Here is a 20,993-nt window from a genome sequence, read left to right on the forward strand (position 1 = left end):
CAGATACTTGGCATTAACATGAAGTATGAGAGCCAGAACGTGGAAACAACACAAGTGTCAATGGATGGATGGATGCATGGATGGATGGATGGATGGATGGATGGATGATGGATGGATGGATGGATGGATGGGTGGATGGATGGATGGACGGACAGATGGATGGATGGATGGATGGATGATGAGTGGGTTGATGGATGGGTGAGTTGGTAAGTGGATGGATAGAAGGATAGGTGGTTGGGTTGGCAGATGGATGGATGGATGGATGGATGGAGAGACGGACAGATGGATGGACGGATGGATGGATGGATGGATGGATGATGAGTGGGTTGATGGATGGGTGAGTTGGTAAGTGGATGGATAGAAGGATAGGTGGTTGGGTTGGCAGATGGATGGATGGATGGATGGATGGATGGATGGATGGATGGATGGATGGATAGAAAATGGGTGGATGGATGGATGGGTGGACAGATGCATAAACACCACATGGTTCATGCACACAGTAGAATATGACTTAGTCTTGAAAAAGGATGTTCTGCATCTGCCACAAGGATGGACATTGAGGAATTGATGCTCAGTGACATAAGCCAGACACAGAAGGACAAATTCTGCGTGATTCCATGTATACGGGGTCCCTGAAGGCATCACATCCATAGAGATGGGAGTAGATGGTAGGACCGGGGGCTGGGGATAAGGAAGGGAGCCAGTGTTTAAGAGGGCAGAGTCTCAGTTTGGGGAGATGGAAAGTTCTGCCACTGAGCTGTGCACTGAAAAATAGGTAAAATGGCCAATTTTCGGTTCAGGTGCATTTTAGCGCAATGAAGAAATGATCGTTTTGAAATGCATTCCAGAGAACGTGGGAATCTACGAAAAGCAAACGCAGCTTGACCCTGACCACAACCCCCAGCAACACCTTCGACCTCTGACACCGACCACCCCACCGTCTTTCCCTTGCAAAGCGTGTGGCCGTCGTAGCCGATTCGAAAGTCAGCCTCCTTCATTTAACAACGGCTGTCGTCCTGTCTCCCGATGCCGAGGTATAAAGCTGGGCTTCTACCATGAAAACAAGAAAAGCAGACACCATCCCTGGGCATCACCCTAGCCCTTTGGACTCATGTCTCTGTGCAACCTGAGGCTCTGGAAAGTTCCTTCCACTTTCCACCCAGGCTCCATGGCAACCAGCCCTGCCCCGAGGCACCCTTACCTTGCCTCATCCCCCAGCCTAGGGTGTCCTCCGGCTCTGTTCCCCAAGGGTCCCCTACCCGCCCTCGGTGGCTCAGTCTGACGGCACCTTGAGGGGGCTGAGCGCCTCCTCCGTGCAGAGACAGCTGCGTCCTGTTCGTCGGCAAAGTGGCATCTACAGCATCACCCGCCCACCCTGCTCGGCGTGTGCCCACCCCAAATACACCACTCTGCCAGCCGGAGACGAGGTGACCGCCTCCCGGGGCTGCCTGGAAGCCAGTCCCCGGCAAGTGCACAGGGGGCCCACAGCATTCCCTGCAAACGCCCAGGGCTACTGTGATGCTCACGACTGGGAAAGGAGGGGACACTGCCATCAGTGGGTGCAGACCGGGGATGTCGGTCAGCACCCACAGGGCACAGGAAGCCCCAGGTCAGACGGCCATCCGCCCCCGGATGTGAGCAGTGCCCAGGCGGAGCAATCCAGAAGCAGCAACGTCATGGGGACAAAGCCCAAGCCCCGGGACCACTAAGAAGAAGAGATAGAGACAGGGTGCCTGGGGGGCTCAGTCGGTGAAGCATCCATTGTTGATTTCGGGGCAGGTCGTGATCTCACGGTTCCTGAGTTCAAGCCCCGCGTCGGGCTCTGTGCTCTACAGCACGAAGCCTGCTTGGGATTCTCTCTCTCCCTTTCGCTCAGCCCCTACTCTGCGCTCTCTCTCTCTCTCTCTCTCAAATAAGTGAACATTTAAAAAGAAGAGGGAAAGACGGACGGAGCCCTCGAGCCGTGCCATGCACTCTTTCCCATTCCGGCAGACAGGACGCAAGCATCAGAAGGAGGCTTCCGGAATAATGCCCCTAATGGGCGGAATCAGCCCCCCGTGACCGTCTGCAAGCCTGACTCCGTGCAATGGCAGACAGCACGGCACACCTGTAGCTGGGCAGAAGGCACCGGTCCCAAATATCCCTGCTCGCTGACCGCTCACCGTTGTCCCACGGTTCCCCACGATGCCCCACGAGGAGGCGTAAGCTGATCCGAACCACGTTCGTCAGCACGAGGCGTCCGAGAGAAGGCGGCGAGAGAATGAGCCCTTGTGGCTCGGGCGTGGATAGAACGCAGCCTGAAAGACGCTGGCCGGGGAGGGAACGCGGGAGGACCAGCCGAGGGGCGGAACGGACCAGGACAAAACTGACATTTGATCAAGCACGAGCCTCGATATTGCTATGAAGATTCTTTTTTTTTTTTTTTTTTTTTTTGACGTGATTAACATCTAGTGTCAATTGACTTTAGAAGAAGCACATGAGTCTCTCTTGTATGGGTGGGCCTCGTCTAATCAGTCGATGGCCTTACGAGCCCCCACCGCCCCCACCCCCCCCCAAAAAAACATGAGGTTTCCAAGGGAGAGGGAATTTTTGCCTGTGGACTTGACTACCATATAAAAACCCTGCCTGAGTCGCCAGCTTGCAGTCGGACAGTTGAGAGAGTCGATCCCTTCAAATCTGCCTCTCTGTTCTGGTCGTCGGGATCGTGATGTCTCACGTACCCAGGATGCCACCCCCACCACCAACTCCATCCTCGTACTCAACATCCCTGAGTCTGAACACCTGCCATGGGCCACACACCTTTCTAGGCACAAAGAGAGTGAGCTGCTATGTCTGAGGGTTGGTGAGCTAGCAGGAGACAGGCGGGCAGGAGAGATGGACAGTGAGGGTCCAGGGAAGGCTCCCTTCCCCGCGTCTGCCTGCGGTGTCTCTCGGGGTTCCTGGGGAGGAGCGTGACCAAGTCTCCCTCCAGAGCCCCTACACGCTGCCCCCTATGGGAGCTACATTACTTACTTCGGTTGGCATGGACATCTGCTCCCTACATAGCTTTAGGAGGGCCAGACCTTAGCAGCATCACATCCCAGCAAGATGCAGGCTGGCGGGAGGTAGGTACCTTTCCGCCAACTACTTAATAATGCTGAATTCTCTGCGCGATCACATGTGTATAAAGAGAGACCGCTCGGCACCCAAAGGTAACATGCAATTTCCCCCTGAATTCTTAAAAACAACTTTTTTAAATGTTGATGCATTTTTGAGAGACAGAGCGTGAGCGGGGTAGGGACGGAGAGAGGGAGGGAGACACAGGATCCCAAGCGGGCTCCAGGCTCCGAGCTGTCAGCACAGAGCCCGAGGTGAGACTCGAACCCACGAACCAGGAGATGATGACCTGACCCAAAGTTGGATGCTTAACCAACTGAACCATCCAGGGGCCTCCCTTTTTTTTTTTTAATTTATTTATTTTGAGAGAAACAGAGGCAGTGCAAGTGGGGGAGGGGGGGAGACAGAGAGAGAGAGAGAGAGAGAGAGAGAGAGAGAGAGAGAGAGAATCCCAATGTCCATGCTGCCAATACAGACCCTGATGTGGGACTCCAACTCACGAAGCTGTGAGTTCATGACCTGAGCCGAAAGCAGGAGCCAGACGGTCAACTGACTGAGCCCACAGGTACCCCTGTCCTGAATTTCTTATATGTTCACTGACTTCCATCAAGTCAATGTTCTTAAAAAGCCAGCTACTCCTTGGTTTGACTTGATTTCTCGGAATTAATGCCTTCACTGGAATTGTATCTGACATACAAGTACTTAAGCAGATTGTGGAGATCACTGGAGGTGGCACACAATAGGGACACGGGAGGCATCCAGTGCGGTCATCCCAGGCCCGGTCCGGCTGGAAGCTTCTTTGCAGAGCAAGCATCTGAGCCAGAAGGAAGGGAGGACCCTGTCCTGGGACGCAGTAGACTTGAGAACCTAGAAGCTAGCACCAGCATCGGCCAGAGAAAGGGGCAGGCAGCTGGCAGGAGACAAGTGTCCTGTGGTCCCCGACCTGCTTCAGCTGGTCAACAGGTGTCAGGGAAGAGCTTCTGGCTACGACGTGCCACCATGTCTTAATTTTGGGTCCGTTGCACAGCACTTCCGAAAGAGAACTTAGAGACTCCATATGGGAAGCGAGTTGACCAACCTCCAGCTGATCGACTTCAACCGCAGGATGAGGTACATCCTGAACCAGGGGGGAGGAGGGACACCCGGGGGGCCTCGGGGATTCAGTGCAGGAGTGGACAACTCACGTCCCCTGCAGGTGCATGACCGGGGGGCAGCCTCAGGCCAGCTTGGCCTCACTGGGCGTCCCTCACGAGGTGTCTCCCAGAGCAGACATGGCAGCTTCAGCCGGTTGGTGTCACGACGATGTCCCCGAGTCCTGTCTCACCAAGCCGGTCACCACAGGCAAGGAGAGCCCTCCTTAATCTGCTGGCACCCACTCTTTGTGCAGGGAAGTCAACCCTCCCCAGATTTCTGTCTTCCTGGACCCTGACCAAGTGGCCTTCCGGTTAACCCATCGCCTTGCGGTGACCGGGTTCGTAGCAGTCAATCTCCCAAGGGCAGAGGTTCTCCACAGGGGACGCTCAGCAACGTGGAGACGTTTTTGGGTGTCACAATGAGTTCTACTGGCATGTGGAGGGTGGAGAGACCAGGGACGCCGCTCGTGACCCTAGAGCATGCAGGACACCCCACATGGGAGAGTCAACCGGCCCCAAATGTCAGCAGTGCGGAAGCTGAGAAGTTTTCCTTAGCATGGGACATTCTCTATCTACCTCCCTCCCTCCCCACCTATGTCCCTATGATGTATCTCTGTGTAATCTATCTATCATTCTATCGACTGATCTACCTATCAATCACCTATCAAATTCCTATCTATCATCTATCTATCCATCTATCATCTACCTACCTACACACCTATGTATCTATCACCTATCTATCTATCATCTGTTTATCTGTCCATATATTTATCTATATCGTCAATCTTTCTATATCAAATACCTATCTACGTACACATCATTTATCTTTTATCCTATATATCCATCCTGTCTTCCTTCTTTCCTCCGTTCCTTCCTTCCTTTCCCCATCCATCCATCCATCCATCAAATCTATGCATCGCTATCTAGTATCTGTCTATAGCTCTATGGCGGTGGTCTGCAATGCAGGACTATTTCACCCCATAGGAGGTTTTCTGTCAATGTCTCGGGACATTTTTGGTTGTCACCACTGGGGACAGGGTACTACAGGGGCAGTGAGAGGAAGGATGACAGGGATGCGACAGCACACACACCAGCAGCCCCACCGCACAGCATGATCTGGTCCCCCAATGTCAACAGTGCCGAGACGGAGGACCCCTGTTCTGGGGTCAGACAACTCTAGGACACCAGCGACTTCTATATGCCCAAAAGGATGAGAAGCAGACACGGGACGCTGGTGTTTGGGCACACCCCCAGCCTTGGTCTCAGGGAAATCTTGACTTTGCACCCCGGACAGTGAGCTACTCAGCTCTTGTAGAATTATCTCCACGGGCTGAGCTGGCCTTCAGAAGGGCTTTATCCCCAAATAGAACATGTTCTCTAATGTGCATTTAATGAACGCCCTGGCCTCTTCTCAAACATACCGAAGGAGCAGTTCACATACTGAACTTGGACAATGCCATGGGCAAAGCTGCCAAACCACTCGGCTGGAACGTCAGACTCCAAACAGTCGCTGTGCAGCCTGATATCTGGAGCCAGCGGTGTTCCACGCGGCCTCCAGACATGCAAGCAAAACCCCCTCCGTGTTTCCGGACAGTATGGGAAGCAGATGTTGGGCGACGCGATGCTCATTCACAAGAGAAAGTGCCCAGCTGGAGGGCTTCAATGCGTTCTCCACTAATGGTCTGTCCCAGGAAGATATGTCCTTCATCACGTGGCCCTCGGACACCCTGTGGCTCCCATCCAGGCACAGCGTGCCCTCTGTGCTATGCTCTTAAAGACCTACTCTTAGCAACTCACTAAGTAGGTGTTACAGCTGAATGATGTCCCCATAAAATTCACATGTTGAAGCCTTCACCCCAGGACTTCAGAATGGGACTGTATTTGGAGATGGGTCTTTAAAGAGGGGATTAAAGTAAACTGAGGTCAGAAGGATGGGTCCTGATCCCACAGGACTAGGGTCCTTAGAACATGACGACACAGACACGCTCAGAGGGACGGCCACGTGAGGACACAGGGATAACATGGCATCTACACACCAAGGAGAGAGGACTCGGGAGGAACCAGCCTAAGCCCAACCCGGATCTCGGTCTCCCAGCCTCAACCCTACCTGGACGTCAGACTCCCAGCCTCCGGGTCCGGGAGGGAATAAACGTCCCTTGATGACGCCACCCCATCTGTGATAACGCCATGGCAGCCGAAACGCACACACTTATTCTCTAGAATTCTTGATAAGGGTCACCTTCAAATCTGGATTGCTGTTACGTGTCAAGGGGATCCACCGCTAATGATCGTTTCTCTAGATCCTGAGCATTCCAGGAGAGCCCACATGACAACGGGCGTCGTCTTGTGCATCTCAGGACTGTGGGGAAAACCCCAAAACTGACTGAAACCAGTAGAGAGATTTTTAAATGAGGCCCTGCCACCCTTTCCCCAAACCTGTGAGTTTCAGCCCTCCAAGACGAATATCTAAATGTTCCTTAAATTCCACGTAGATTTAAAGATGAGGAAAAACTCCCTTCTTCTCAGCCACACCCGACATTGAACTTGACATATGAAGACCACACTTGGGGGCGCCCGGCTGGCTCAGTGCATAGAGCATTCGACTCTTGATCTCGGGGTCGTGAGTTCAAGCCCCATAATGGGTGTAGAAATTACTTAAAAAGTAAAATGTTTTGGGGCGCCTGGGTGGCGCAGTCGGTTAAGCGTCCGACTTCAGCCAGGTCGCGATCTCGCGGTCCGTGAGTTCGAGCCCCGCGTCGGGCTCTGGGCTGATGGCTCAGAGCCTGGAGCCTGCTTTCGATTCTGTGTCTCCCTCTCTCTCTGCCCCTCCCCCGTTCATGCTCTGTCTCTCTCTGTCCCAAAAATAAATAAACGTTGAAAAAAAAAAAAATTAAAAAAAAAAAAAAAAGTAAAATGTTTAAAGATAAATAAATAAAAATAAAAAGACGACATTTGACTGTGTGACCTGTTCCTGGGCTGTTGAGAAATCACACTCCATAAAAAGCAAAAGAAGGCTATTTGGATAACCCAGGATCAGCCCGTATTGCGCCGAAATCTAGGCTTCTAGAATGTGTGATGGAAACAAGTCAGGGGTGAAAGGAGGAGGCAGAAAGAACTCAAGACAGCTATGTCGTGCGAGCTCCCGTCTTTCCGCGTGCGTGTTCAATTTCCGCAAGTTCGAGGGTTCCATCTTGGGAAGTCCCCTGACCTAGATTCTCGAGTCGCAAAGCCAGTCCAGACCCCAGAGTATCTAGGCTGCTCCCCGCGTCCCCACATGGTCCCTGCATCCCGTGAACCGCAAGATTGGTTGGAAACTCCCTACCTTTGGAAGGAAGCCCAAGACACGGGAGAACAGCCCGGGAATAAGATAAAGGAGTGCAGGTCTCCCTAATATTTGTTTAGGGGTGTCTGGGTGGCTCCGACGGTGAAGCATCGGGCTCTTGATTTCGGCTCAGGTCGTGATCTCGAGCCTGTTTGGGATGCTCTCTCTTTCTCTCTCCCTTTCTCGCTCTCTGCCCCTCCCTTGCTTGTGTTCTCTCTCTCTCTCTCTCAAACATGAATAAATAAACTTTCTTCCCGGGAATCGCTATTTTCGTTTATGCAAGGGACAGAACTGGAAGCTTCCCTTAATCCCAGAGGAAGATCGACGTGCGTTCGTGTTTCTAACCGCTCTGGCCCCGAGGACCAAACGGGAGGCTCACCACTGACTGAATGGGCGGCACTGAGTGCCCTGAATCACTGGTGACTTTTGTGACCTGAAACCACGAGATGATGGGGCGCCTGGGTGGCGCAGTCGGTTAAGCGTCCGACTTCAGCCAGGTCACGATCTCACGGTCCGTGAGTTCGAGCCCCGCGTCGGGCTCTGGGCTGATGGCTCAGAGCCTGGAGCCTGTTTCCGATTCTGTGTCTCCCTCTCTCTCTGCCCCTCCCCCGTTCATGCTCTGTCTCTCTCTGTCCCAAAAATAAATAAAAAAACGTTGAAACCACGAGATGGTAGTCAGCCCTCCGCATCGGCACAGAATCACCTGCACCTCCAGAAAAGGAAAGTAAAACCAAAAAAAAAAAAAAAAAAAAAAAAAAAAATCAACCGGTTCCATTCTCCTCCTCGTTAAACACGCAACATGGCCCTGTTCTGGGTAAGGTGCCACTTTGGGCTTGGAGGACGGGGCCCTGGCGGCCTTGTGCTTGGAGGCGTCCGTCCCTAAGTCGGGATGCACGCGAGATGCTTCGGAGCCGTGGCGAACGGTTCCTGTGTCTGTGTGCAGACAGGTGTATCAGAGAAGGGCAGGAGTTGGTCAGGTGCAGGGGTGTCCAGAGGGGAGATGCACAGGAAGGAGGCACTGCAGGGGAGGGGTGGCCCGAGGGACGCGGGGGAGCGACGGCGTGCACCCCTTCTCCTGCAGGCGGCGCTCTGCGATCGGTCAGGGGACGACAGGGTGTAGGAAAGAGGCAGCAAGCAGAAGGGAAGGCCAGAGGTGCATCCACAGGGAGCCTTTCAGGGACACTAAGCCACTGGGGCCATACTCTGGGGACCTCAGGATTCCCTGAGGACCTGCAGGTGCCAACGAAGGTCACCAGAGAGCTCTCTCGGGACGACCTCCGCAGCTGTGAGATGGAGACCGCCTTGGCGGGAAGGAGGCCTTGCAGGGCAAAACCTGCTGCGAGATCCGTGTCAAAACTCAGGGAAGAGACAGGGGGCCTGGATCAGGCAGGAGAGGGGGGTGGGAATAAGAAGGAGCAAGAGGAAGACGACAGAAAGGAAGACATGGACGCTGGTTGGAAGGTACCCACACCCATGGGTGCCGCATGGAAAGACAGCCACGTCTGGGCATCCCACCTCTGACACCTGGGTGCAGAACGGTCTTACCCTCTGCTAGCAAAGAGCATGAGAGGAGAGAGATGTATTTGTTCAGTGCTGGGCATGCTCAACTGGACGGGTCTGTGGTGCATCTAAACGGAGATACAGAATCGTCCACTAGAAACCCAACGAGTGGCCTGCACGAATGAGGCTGAGCAGGTGACTGAGGGCCAGCTGTGACCTCACCGCCCAGCACCTGGGGTCTGAGACAGGGTGGGGACCGGCAGGGGGCGGTGGGGAGGGACTCACAGCTTGACCAGGAACGGGTGGCTGACTTCCTTCAGCACCGACTTCTCGTTGTGCACGTGCTGTTCCTGCTTCAGCCGGATGACGTCAGGGATGCTCATGACCTTCAGGGCGAAGAAGTGCTTGGCCGTCTTCTCCTTGACCAGCTGTACCCGCCCGAACGTCCCTGTGCCTGGAGGAGGGGGGACAGCGCACAAGGCTGCATCAGGACCTTGAGGAAATTCCAGCAGCTTCAAAGCTCACGACCCGAGGATACAGCGGGAGGGCTGAGAATCTAGGACAAGCTGCCTTCTAGGAGCTTCAAGGGAGGGCACATGTGATGTGCATACAGTCAGTCACCTGCCTCTGAAATGTTCTGTAATTCGGGGGGACAGTGTGGGGTGGGGAGGGGGGGTGGGGAAGCCGGCCATCGTTTCTGTAGATGAGTCATCCCACAGACCGCACGCACACGCACGCACACAGACGGGGACAGACAGAAAGGAAAGTTTCAAAATACTAACTACTCTGGATGTAAATTTTAAAAAATAAAAAAATAAAGTTAAATTACAAAGTTAAAAAAAATAATAAAATGAAATAGAAAAAAAAAGGGAAAGTTTCAGTAAAGGCATTTCTTCAACGTGTTTTTTCCTCTTCAAGACTTTCTGAATAAAGACAAAGGATCGGGCACGCGACACTCATCAGCTGGGTCTTTATGTTAAAATATGCAGAGGATTGGAATATGGGACAGATACCAATAGGATAGGGGAATATATACGTATTCAGGTAGGATATAAAGGATTAGAGTGTGAGAGCGGGTTGAAATTTAAAAATTGCAATCCCTACTAATATGCAAGGAAATCAAACCTTTTATACCCTGGCAGGACCTTCCCAACCCAAATGCAACCTCCACCGGCCCTTCCAGACCCTTCTATTCCTAGGGGGGGCATGGTGGCCACCTTGGAGCCCTCACCCAGGCTGGCAACCACTTAATGCAAATATGAGATCAAAGATCCAAGGGCATTTTATCGACAGCCAGAAAAGATGTAAAGATGGGAGAGAAAAATGGAAATCTGTACCTGTGAGCCTCCAGGTACCTGGTGCCCACGGAGCTTATCAATGGCGGCTGTGTTTTCCATCAATGTCTGTCTAGGCAATAATGAGGAGGAAGGGGTCTTCCCGGGGAAGAAGGCCAACAGTTGGGGCTCTCTGGTTGGAATAATGCCAATTAATGTGGTAAGAGGGAGAAAGAAATTCAAGGCATGCTGAGAAGAAAAGGGATTCTCTCCGCCAACATAACCACACAGCCACAGATTTCCTTTTTTGTCCTACAGAGTTTGGAATCGCACACGGTGACGTGAGAAAAGAGAACAAAGTCCCAGTCAGGCAAGACATTTGGTTTTAGCATTTTCTACACATTAGAATTGCCGGGCTGTGAAATAAATCTCCTCGCCTCCCCGGGCGGGGGTTCGTGGGGGTCGGAGAAGGCACAGTGAGTAGTAACCTTGGCTTTTAGATGCAGTTTCCGATCATGAATATTTGACCACGGGAGAAACAGAAAGTGATCAACAAAAGCCAAGAAAAGAAAGTGCTGTGTAAGAAGAAGGAAATGATGAGGGGCTGATACACTTTCAAAGTAGATTTGCTCATCAGAAGAATTTGGAAGCAAACACAGAACTGTAAAGAGGCTAAGGCAGGAGCGTGTTGCTGAAATTCTGCACCATCAAGACAAAAGCACGAAGCGTGTGGGGAGGAAGGCTGTACAGAGAGTGAATTGGCAATGTTGACTCGTTTTTAGGACGATGCTGATGTTTCCACTGGGTCAGATGCAAGGTTCGCCGTTTATGTGATCCGTGAACTCGCACAAACACATTTAATCCTTTTTGGCCTCTGTTGTTCACCTCCCCAACAGAACAGGTAGCCCTCAGGGGAACATAAAAGGACAGCCACACCACTGGGTAGACGCCCATGATGGAAAGAAGGCTGCGTGCCTAGATCTTACACTCTGCTACCGTGCTTTCTGCCCATGCTTCTCCACTGCCCCCGAGAAGAACCCTACTGGTCCCTGGACTGCATTTACTAGATGATACTTTGGCTTCTCAGCACCTGAGTCGGATCTGCACCTGGACATTGTCTGTGCCTACGCACGTACGTGAAACACACCAGCTATGACCCAGATTTTTCTGTGTCTCTCCCGGCCACTTGCGTTAAGCTCCCTCTGAGCGGTGTCAGCCATAAACACACAGAACTCAAAACGGAGGACTTCTGCGTGAGAGCCAAAGCCCGTGCCACCCTGTTGGACGCGGGCAGTCCCCGGACGCCATCGGATTCCAGGACCAAGTAAACAGTCTTGTTCGAGGGGGACGAGACCACTACAGTGCAATTGTTTCCTTGACCAGCTTCAATGCACAGAACACACGACCATGTGAGTGGTGTTGGCTGTAACTCATCAAGGTGGTGGGAAGAAATGGGCAAACAGGGCTTTTCCCACCTGGTGCTGGGAAGCTCACCAACATACACCGCCAGCTCTCAGTGTCTGCCTGTAGGAAACACAAAAGTCCAGGGGCGCCTGGCTGGCTCAGTCCCTGGAGCGTCCGACTTCAGCTCAGGTCATGCATGATCTCACAGGCTGTGAGTTCGAGCCCCGCGTGGGGCTCTGTGCTGACAGCTCAGAGCCTGGAGCCTGCTTCAGATTCTCTCCCTCTCTCCCCGCCCCTGCCCCCACTCCTGCTCTGTCTCCCTCTCTCTCTCAAAAATAAATAAATAAATGTTAAACAAGAACAAAATTTTTAAAGAAGAAAGTAAAACTTCCAGTTTTTAGCTTTGTTGTACGTAAGAACGGCCTTATGAGTTATAGCCAACACCACTCACGTTGTCGTTGTGCTCTGTGCATTGAAGGCGGTCAACGTAACAATTGCAGGGTACTAGTTGCTAAGACAGTAAATCCCAAAAGCTCTCGTAACAAGAAAAAGAATTTTGGTTAACTGTATGAGAAGACACACGTTAACTAGTTAGTGGCAATTATTTCAACATATATGTATTTCTCAAGTCATAATGCTATACACCTTAAACTAATACAGTCTCGTTAATAACACCTCAATAAAACTGAAAAAAACAAAAACAAAAACAAAACTCTACCCCAACAGGGTTTAAATAAAATAACACACACAGGGCACACGACACAGCATCTCAACCAATGTAATAAATGAATTTTCCATCTGTGTAAAAAAAGAGAGAGACAGAGAGAGCGCTTCATCAATGCAAACACTTAAAATGGGTGAATTGTGTTGTAAATTATACCTCAAGAACACTGACCCCCACACCAAAAAATTTGGGCTGAGACAGATTTTTTTTTTAAGTAAGCTCCATGAAACAGAGATGGAATTTGTTTCCACCCATTATTCTTTGGGGCCCTGGATACAGACATCCGTCAACCCTCAATTGAAAGGTAGAATATATCTCATGGGGAAAGGATCCCACACAGGGCATGGGAACTGGGAACAAATCTATTGCTACAGGAAGACAGAAGACTAGAAAGTCCTTTGATAAATGTGGACAAAGTGAGAGAAGCCTGCCCAGACTGAGAAGCAGGAATGAGGAGAAGGTGACAACCCAGGGTGGCATCTCAGGCCTGTGTATGGTACTAACACCTTTGGCCCTAAATAGCTCCGATTCCACAGGGAATGCAACAAGGAATATTTAAAGTACCTCCATATATTTGCCAAAAAAAAAAAAAATTGAGGAAGTCCATCCACAATAACGCAAAGAAGGTCCACACAGTTGTTAATGGGATCACAGAGAAGCCAGTTCCTGGTTTCACGGATGTCCTTTGATTATGGAAGATATTATCCCTGGGGGTGAGGGCACATGGGGAGTCTCCTGTCCACTATTTCACAAATTCTGAAGAGTCTTACGTTATGGAGAGTCGGACTATTTCCTGTAAGAAATTTTAGGAAAAATCATCTCTACCTTAAACCCAAGTTGAGTATCCTGTGTGACCATATTCAAGAAGGCCTACACCCTAAATGCACAGGTTCAGGATTCGCCCGCAGATATTTTGGTAAAAGCGTCTGTGAGAAGGTCTCTTCCTCCAAAGTCATCTGTTCAGTCTGCTTCCTTAGAATCCAGTGATTGTCAGAGGTGACTGGGCCAGCTGTGACTCTTTCCTTCCTGGATAGTTTTCTTTCGGTTACTTTATTTCTTCTAACTTTTGCTTTACTTGTTTTTTGTTTTGTTCTGCTTCGGTTTTTGACCGTTTTTTGACAGCACTGAAAGGAGGCATTTCTTGTAGTTTCCTCTAAAAGACTCTTAACGATGTCCTTGATACTGACCCTGTAAGTTTTTAAGCCAATGCCACTGACGGGTCCATCGTACCTGGTGCCACTAAACTTGACTGACTGCTGGTGATCGTAAAAATGAAGAAAACAGAGGGAAATGAAATTCCGTTCCCAACCGCAACGCACGCTCCTGGAGACAGAACTGTGTTCTCTCCAGCCTCCCTTTACACAAAGTTTCCTCACTAATGGGCACCCCATGGTGTTTTCTGCTACAAACATACAACTAACTACAAACAGGAGGTTTTCTCAGTTCTTAAGGAGTTCATAATCAAACAGACACACAAGAACCACAAAACGCTACAGGTCCGTAAGCACATTCAGACCTGGCACAGAATGTCAAATACCTAAGCCACGACCTCACCATTTAAACGTTGTGGAAAAGAACAAGGAGAAGGTAATAATAGGTCCCAAGAGGAACTAACAAACCCACAAGCCAGCCCACACAGGTAAGAGTAAAACAGTACCAATTGCAATTGTATAAAAGTATTCACACTCAAACAAGTAATTGCATGAAGGCGTTTCCTTTGAAACAAAGACAAAGACGGACTTGGACATTGGGTTTGATGTGAATGTGTCTGTATTTGGGCCTCCTGCCTCCTCCCCAAAGGCACACCCAAAATATAAAATCCCATTTCATTTATTTATTTACTTGGCATATGAGAATACAGTTTTATTCTGTGCCATGAAATAGACTCTGACTGGGTAACACGGATATGTGTTCCCTGATCCCAAGGCAGGAAGAGTCACAAAAGGAGTTAAAGATGGATAGATGCACAGTAAATGATAGGCAGACAGATCCATGGGTAGATGACAGATAGATGGATAGATGACTGGATAGGTGGGTAAGTGGATGGATAGATAGATAGATAGATAGATAGATAGATAGATAGATAAATAGATAGAATGCATAGATGTATGGATGGATAATAGATAGATAGATAGATAGATAGATAGATAGATAGATAGAATGGATGGATGGACAGACGGACAGACAAATGGATGGACAGATTGACAGACAGACAGGATTCATAGATCAATGGATGGATGTATGGATGTATGTATCGATGGATGGATAGATAGGTATGATGGATGGATGGATGGATGGATGGATAGATAGATGGATGGACAGACAGACAAATGGATGGATAGACTGACAGACAGACAGGATTCATAGATCAATGGATGGATGGATGGATGGATAGATAGGTATGATGGATGGATGGATGGATGGATGGATGGACAGACGGACAGACAAATGGATGGATAGACTGACAGACAGACAGGATTCATAGATCAATGGATGGATGGATGGATGGATACATAGGTATGATGGATGGATGGATGGATGGATGGATGGGTGGATGGGTGGATGGATGGATGGACAGATAGATATAAACAGACACAAAGATGATACACAGACGACTGATAGGTAGACACATGAGTGATCTAATAAGACAGACGAGATAGATGAGAGCTAGCACATAAATAAATAGACTCTACAGACATAGACCAATAATAAATAGATTACTGATACATACATTGATAGAGAATAGAGAAGATAAATGAGATAGATAAGACAGATGGATGGACAGAAACATACTAGCTTTGTAGATAAATAGAAAGATGAACAGATAGACACTAATTAACTTTAGACATTTATTTACTTTGTATGCTTATTTCCCAAATAGAAAATAAAACTTTGCCAAAACCCACCTGGCAATAACCCAGAACGTCCAACTTGATTTCCTAACAGCCCACACAACGCTGGGACAGTCCAAACTACTCCAGACAGTTACGGCACACACTGGGTTGGGAGGGAACACGTTCCTTCCTCATCCGTCCACGCGGCACATTAAGGTACGTGGGATGATACGGGGGGTATGTACTGTGCTTCACACCCAAGACTGCCTGAGGATCAGAAACCCCTGTCCTCAAGGCCCTGTGTCCCCCAGATGCAGCCAGTGTGCATGACAGGGACGTGGCAGCACATGATGCACCCTTAATTCACCCGGCATATGCCACGTGGCCTGAAGGAATTCAGCAGACTCCTAACGTGAGGCTGGTGCACAGCGGGAAGGATCTCGGACTCAGCTGAGTCACTGGACATCCTGAGAAATCTGGGGAGGGTCCCTTCCCACCAGGGGACACCACACGAGCCAGTTAGCGGCGTCCTCCTGTACCGGGAAGTGCGGAACTCTATTTGGACCTGGTGAAATCAGCCTGGGAATGTGTAAAGCAACTGAAAAGCATACAACTGCTAAGGAGGCCAAAAGCATTCAGCCTGTTGGTCATTAAAATATCTGTCCCCGCTTTATAGTGTTGGTGGCTTCTATGTGTTGAAAGGATGTCTGTGAAAAGATACAGGACGCTAAGATGGGGACCAGGGGGTCACGGGAGAGGACAGACCGGGGACAAAAACAGAGATGCATTTCACAGTTTCATTTTCTTAGTTTTTTTTTTTTTTATTCTCAAAGTATAGAAACGTTTTATCTACATAAGGATCAATTACATGAAATTGATGCATTAAGTAATTACTGCAAAATACAGCTGACCCTTGAATAACCCCGGGGGCTAGGGGTACTGGACCGCCCCCCATGCAGTTGAAAATCCACGTGCAACTTTTGACTCCCCCAAAACGTTAACTACTAATAGCCTAGCGCTGAGTGGAAGCCTTCCCAATAACGTATACAGTTGATTCACACACGGTTTGTATGTTCCATGTATGACATACTATATTGTTACAATAAAGTAAGCTAGAGAAAAGAAACCGTGATTAAGAAAATTCTAAGGAAGGGGTGCCTGGGTGGCTCAGTCGGTTAAGCATCCAACTCGGCTCAGGTCATAATCTCATGGTTCGTGGGTTCAAGCCCCACGTCGGGCTCTGTGCTGACAGCTCGGAGCCTGGAGCCTGCTTTGGATTCTGTGTCTGCCTCTCTCTCTGCCCCTCCCCTGCTCACACTCTGTCTCTCTCTCTCTCTCTCTCTCTCAGAAATATATAAATATATTTTTTTTAATTTTTAAAAAGAAAATCCTAAGGAAAATACATTTACAGTACTGTACTCAATTTACTGTAAATATATATATACGTATATATGTATATATATATCACATATAAGACGCCCCATGCAGTTCAAACCCATGTTATTCGAGAGTCAACTATAATTACTACATCATAATATATGAACTTATCATCACAAAACCCATTTCCTTTCCTTTTTGCATTTTCCCCCTCTTGGTAATATCAGAAAAGATTATAAGCTACAATGTATGAAATAATAAATGTCTAACGCATGCAATTCTCCTTTCAAAAGGCAATCCTGAAAATTACTGCTGCAGACAAGTACAGCCAGACTTTTGTTCTATGGGGGGAAAAAGCCCTGAAAAAAATGTCTGCTGGGGCGCCTGGGTGGCGCAGTCGGTTAAGCGTCCGACTTCAGCCAGGTCACGATCTCGCGGTCCGTGAGTTCGAGCCCCGCGTCAGGCTCTGGGCTGATGGCTCGGAGCCTGGAGCCTGTTTCCGATTCTGTGTCTCCCTCTCTCTGCCCCTCCCCCGTTCGTGCTCTGTCTCTCTCTGTCCCAAAAATAAATAAACATTGAAAAAAAAATTAAAAAAAAAATGTCTGCTAATTCTGAGATTTAACTTAAAAACACAGAACTGGACACTCTGAAAGGGTGACTCTTATGGTCTGTGAATTATGTATCTCTCAGTATGCAAAACTTACAGAAAAGGTGTACTTTGGACAATCTCATGAAGGTTCTTTGTTTTAACTTGGAATATTTACTTCAAAGATCAGCTGAAAAAAAAAACTGGACAATTCAGCTCAGCACTGAGCGGGAGGGGGTTGTTTTGCGAGATCGCTTGTCTAGACAGCTTTTTGTGTTTTTAAACAAGTAACTCCCTCAAAACTTTGCTGAGTCAAGCCACGTTCAATTTCACATTGTTCTATTTTAAAAGATAAACATAGAACAGACATTTTAGAACCACAATTCTCCTATTTACAAATTGTTTACTAAATTATCCTCTCCCCCATCAAAGACACAAAATAGGTAATCACGAACGAAAACAGAAACACAGGAAGTTCCTGCGCGCCCCCAGCCGGAGCAAATGTCCCACAAGGGAAATGCTTCGAATTCCTGGCTCGGCTTCAGTGCTCCTATAAGCAGGAGATCTGCAGCTTTTAATGTCACTCGGCTGAGTCTGTACCAAGATGAACAAAGCTCGGTCTTCACACGTTCACAATACAAGCTGGCCAGGTTAAAGGCGCAGCCCTAACCTGTATCCAGGACGGGATGGGCGTGTGTCAGAGAAACCCCTCAAATGCCCCCAAATGTACAGCCCTATAGATCATGGTTTCTCAGCCTCAGGACTATCTTGGCATTTGGGGCTGGGCAACTCTATGGGGCGGGGCGTCCTGTGCTCCATTTGGTGCTGACCAGCATCTCTGGTCTCCACCCACCAGATGCCAGGAGCAACCCTTATGCCCAGGTGTGACAACCAGAAATGTCCCCAGACATTGTCAAGTGTGTGTGGAGAAACAGAAAGCACCAATGGTTGAAAACAACCACCAGATTGATAGATGATAGACACATGATACATGATTACGATGATAGAGGATAGATACATGGATGGACGGATAGATGATAGGAAGGTAGGTAGGTAGGTAGATAGATAGATAGATAGATATGATGGATAGATAGATGATAGATAGATAGATAGATAGATAGATCAAATAGGGATGGATGGATAGATAGACAAAATGGATAGATAGGATAGATAGGTAGATAGATATAGACAGGATGGAGGGATGATGGATAGGATGGATAGATAGATCAATAGATAGGTAGATAGAGGGATGGATGGATGCATAGATATGATGGATGGATGGATGGATGGATGGATGGATGGATGGATATGATGGATAGATAGATGATAGATAGATAGATCAAAACAGGGATGGATGGATAGATAGACAGATAAGATGGATAGATAGGGTAGATAGGTAGATAGATATAGACAGGATGGATGGATGGATAGATAGATAGATAGATAGATAGATAGATAGATATAGATAGGACAGATAGATAGGATGGATGGATAGATGGATTGATGGATAGATAGATAGATAGATAGATAGATAGATAGATATAGATAGGACGGATAGATAGGATGGATGGATAGATACATACATACATACATACATAGGCAGACAAATGAGAGAGAGAATCTCTCACACTAAGCCACAGTTTCCTCCACCTTGGCATAAATGATATCTGGGGAGTCCTGAGTACTGTAGAATGTTGAAAAGCATCGCTTTTTTTGCACCCACCAGACGCTTGTGCCACACCCCCTCCAAACTCCAGTCGTAACAACCAATAGTGGTCAGACATTGCCAAGTGTCCAGGGGGAACGGAAGTGCCCCTAGTTACGAACCCTTGCCATGGAGCAAGCACTGGCAGGTAGGACTTTCTGTGGGGCAGGAACCTTCCACAACCTGCCGTCCACCACAGAAGGCACAAGCTCACAGGGGCTACTGGGGATCTGAAATGTGGCTATTGAGACCAGCTGATGAGACCATGCTAGTATTGTATTGCATGTGGCTCGTGGCTACCATATTGGACTGCTTTAAAGTTCCACCGTTCACGGGCGCCTGGGTGGCTCAGTGGGTGAAGCATCTGACTTCAGCTCAGGTCATGATGTCGTGGTTCATGAGATCAAGCCCCACGCCAGGCTCTGAGCTATCAGCGCAGATTCCGTGTCTCCCTCCCTCTCTGCCCCTCCGCTGCTCACACTCTGTCTTTCTGTATCAAAAATAAATAACTATTTAAGAATAATAAAGTTCTACCATTCAGCTCACCCGTGTTATGAATACAACCTAGGTCTCTGAACAAAGACAGAGTCAATACAAGGAGGCCCGCTGTTGTTTCCACCGCGGTTCGTATTTCACTGTGTGTCAGACGCTCACACGCCCCTGATGCAGGAAGGCACAATATAAAGGCGGTTCCTGCGTTCACTCAGTTTAGTTACAACCAGGCCGGGTGGGCAGGCAGCAAACATTCGCTATAATAGCAATAAGAACCTTGATGAGCTTACTGGGGTTTCCTGAGCTTGTGGAGGCTCTGTGACTTTGTCAGACAGGTGTGGGAGGAAGAAAAGGATGGAACTTACCTTGGGGTCAGGGGTCAGAAAAGACATTCCCTTTCAAGGAAGTCAAGTTTCAAAATGGAAAGAGGAGGGTGGCTCTGGCTGGAGGCTGCTTTGCAGGGGGACAGGGAAGAAGTGAAGGAGGCAAGGGAGGAAGGGAAGGAGGTGAAGGAAGGCAGTGAAGGAGGTGGGTGAGGACGGACAGAGTGTGAGGGAGGAAGGGAAGGAGGTGAGGGAGGAAGGGAAAGAGGTGAGGGAGGAAGTGAAGGGGGTGAGGGAGGAAGGGAAGGAGGTGAAGGAGAAAGTGAAGGAGGTGAGGGAGGAAGTGAAGGAGGTGAGGGAAGGCAGTGAAGGAGGTGGGGGAGGAAGGGAAAGACGTGAGGGAGGAAGGGAAGGAGGTGAGGGAGGAAGGGAAAGAGGTGAGGGAGGAAGTGAAGGGGGTGAGGGAGGAAGGGAAGGAGGTGAAGGAGAAAGGGAAGGAGGTGAGGGAGGAAGGGAAGGAGGTGAGGGAAGGCAGTGAAGGAGGGGGGGGAGGAAGGGAAAGACGTGAGGGAGGAAGGGAAGGAGGGGAGGGAGGAAGGGAAAGAGGTGAGGGAGGAAGGGAAGGGGGGGAGGGAGGAAGTGAAGGAGGTGAGGGAAGGCAGTGAAGGAGGTGGGGGAGGAAGGGAAAGAGGTGAGGGAGGAAGGGAAGGGGGTGAGGGAGGAAGTGAAGGGGGTGAGGGAGAAAGTGAAGGAAGTGACAGAGAAAGGGAAGGGGGTGAGGAAGGGAAGGAGGTGAGGGAGGAAGGGAAGGAGGTGAAGGAAGGCAGTGAAGGAGGTGGGGGAGGAAGGGAAAGAGGTGAGGGAGGAAGGGAAGGAGGTGAGGGAGAAAGGGAAAGGGGTGAGGGAGGAAGGGAAGGGGGTGAGGGAGGAAGGGAAGGAGGTGAAGGAAGGCAGTGAAGGAGGTGGGGGAGGAAGGGAAAGAGGTAAGGGAGGAAGGGAAGGGGGTGAGGGAGGAAGGGAAGGGGGTGAGGGAGGAAGGGAAGGGGGTGAGGGAGGAAGTGAAGGAGGTGAAGGAAGGCAGTGAAGGAGGTGGGGGAGGAAGGGAAGGGGGTGAGGGAGGAAGGGAAGGGGGTGAGGGAGAAAGTGAAGGAGGTGACAGAGAAAGGGAAGGGGGTGAGGGAGGAAGGGAAGGGGGTGAGGGAGGAAGGGAAGGGGGTGAGGGA

General features: G+C 49.6%; 1 protein-coding gene across 3 annotated transcripts in view; it reads right to left on the reverse strand.

Moving 5' to 3' along the window:
• PRKX (protein kinase X-linked) overlaps positions 1 to 20,993 on the reverse strand; it is a 71,648-nt gene that overhangs the window by 34,486 nt on the left and 16,169 nt on the right. For all 3 annotated transcript variants that reach the window (XM_030306419.2, XM_030306418.2, XM_030306420.1), the window contains exon 2: positions 9,337 to 9,505. In XM_030306419.2, the coding sequence (XP_030162279.1) occupies positions 9,337 to 9,505 (169 nt within the window). The remainder of the gene's footprint in view (positions 1 to 9,336; positions 9,506 to 20,993) is intronic.

The sequence above is a fragment of the Lynx canadensis genome, chromosome X (assembly GCF_007474595.2).
Source record: "Lynx canadensis isolate LIC74 chromosome X, mLynCan4.pri.v2, whole genome shotgun sequence".
Lineage (NCBI taxonomy): Eukaryota > Metazoa > Chordata > Mammalia > Carnivora > Felidae > Lynx > Lynx canadensis.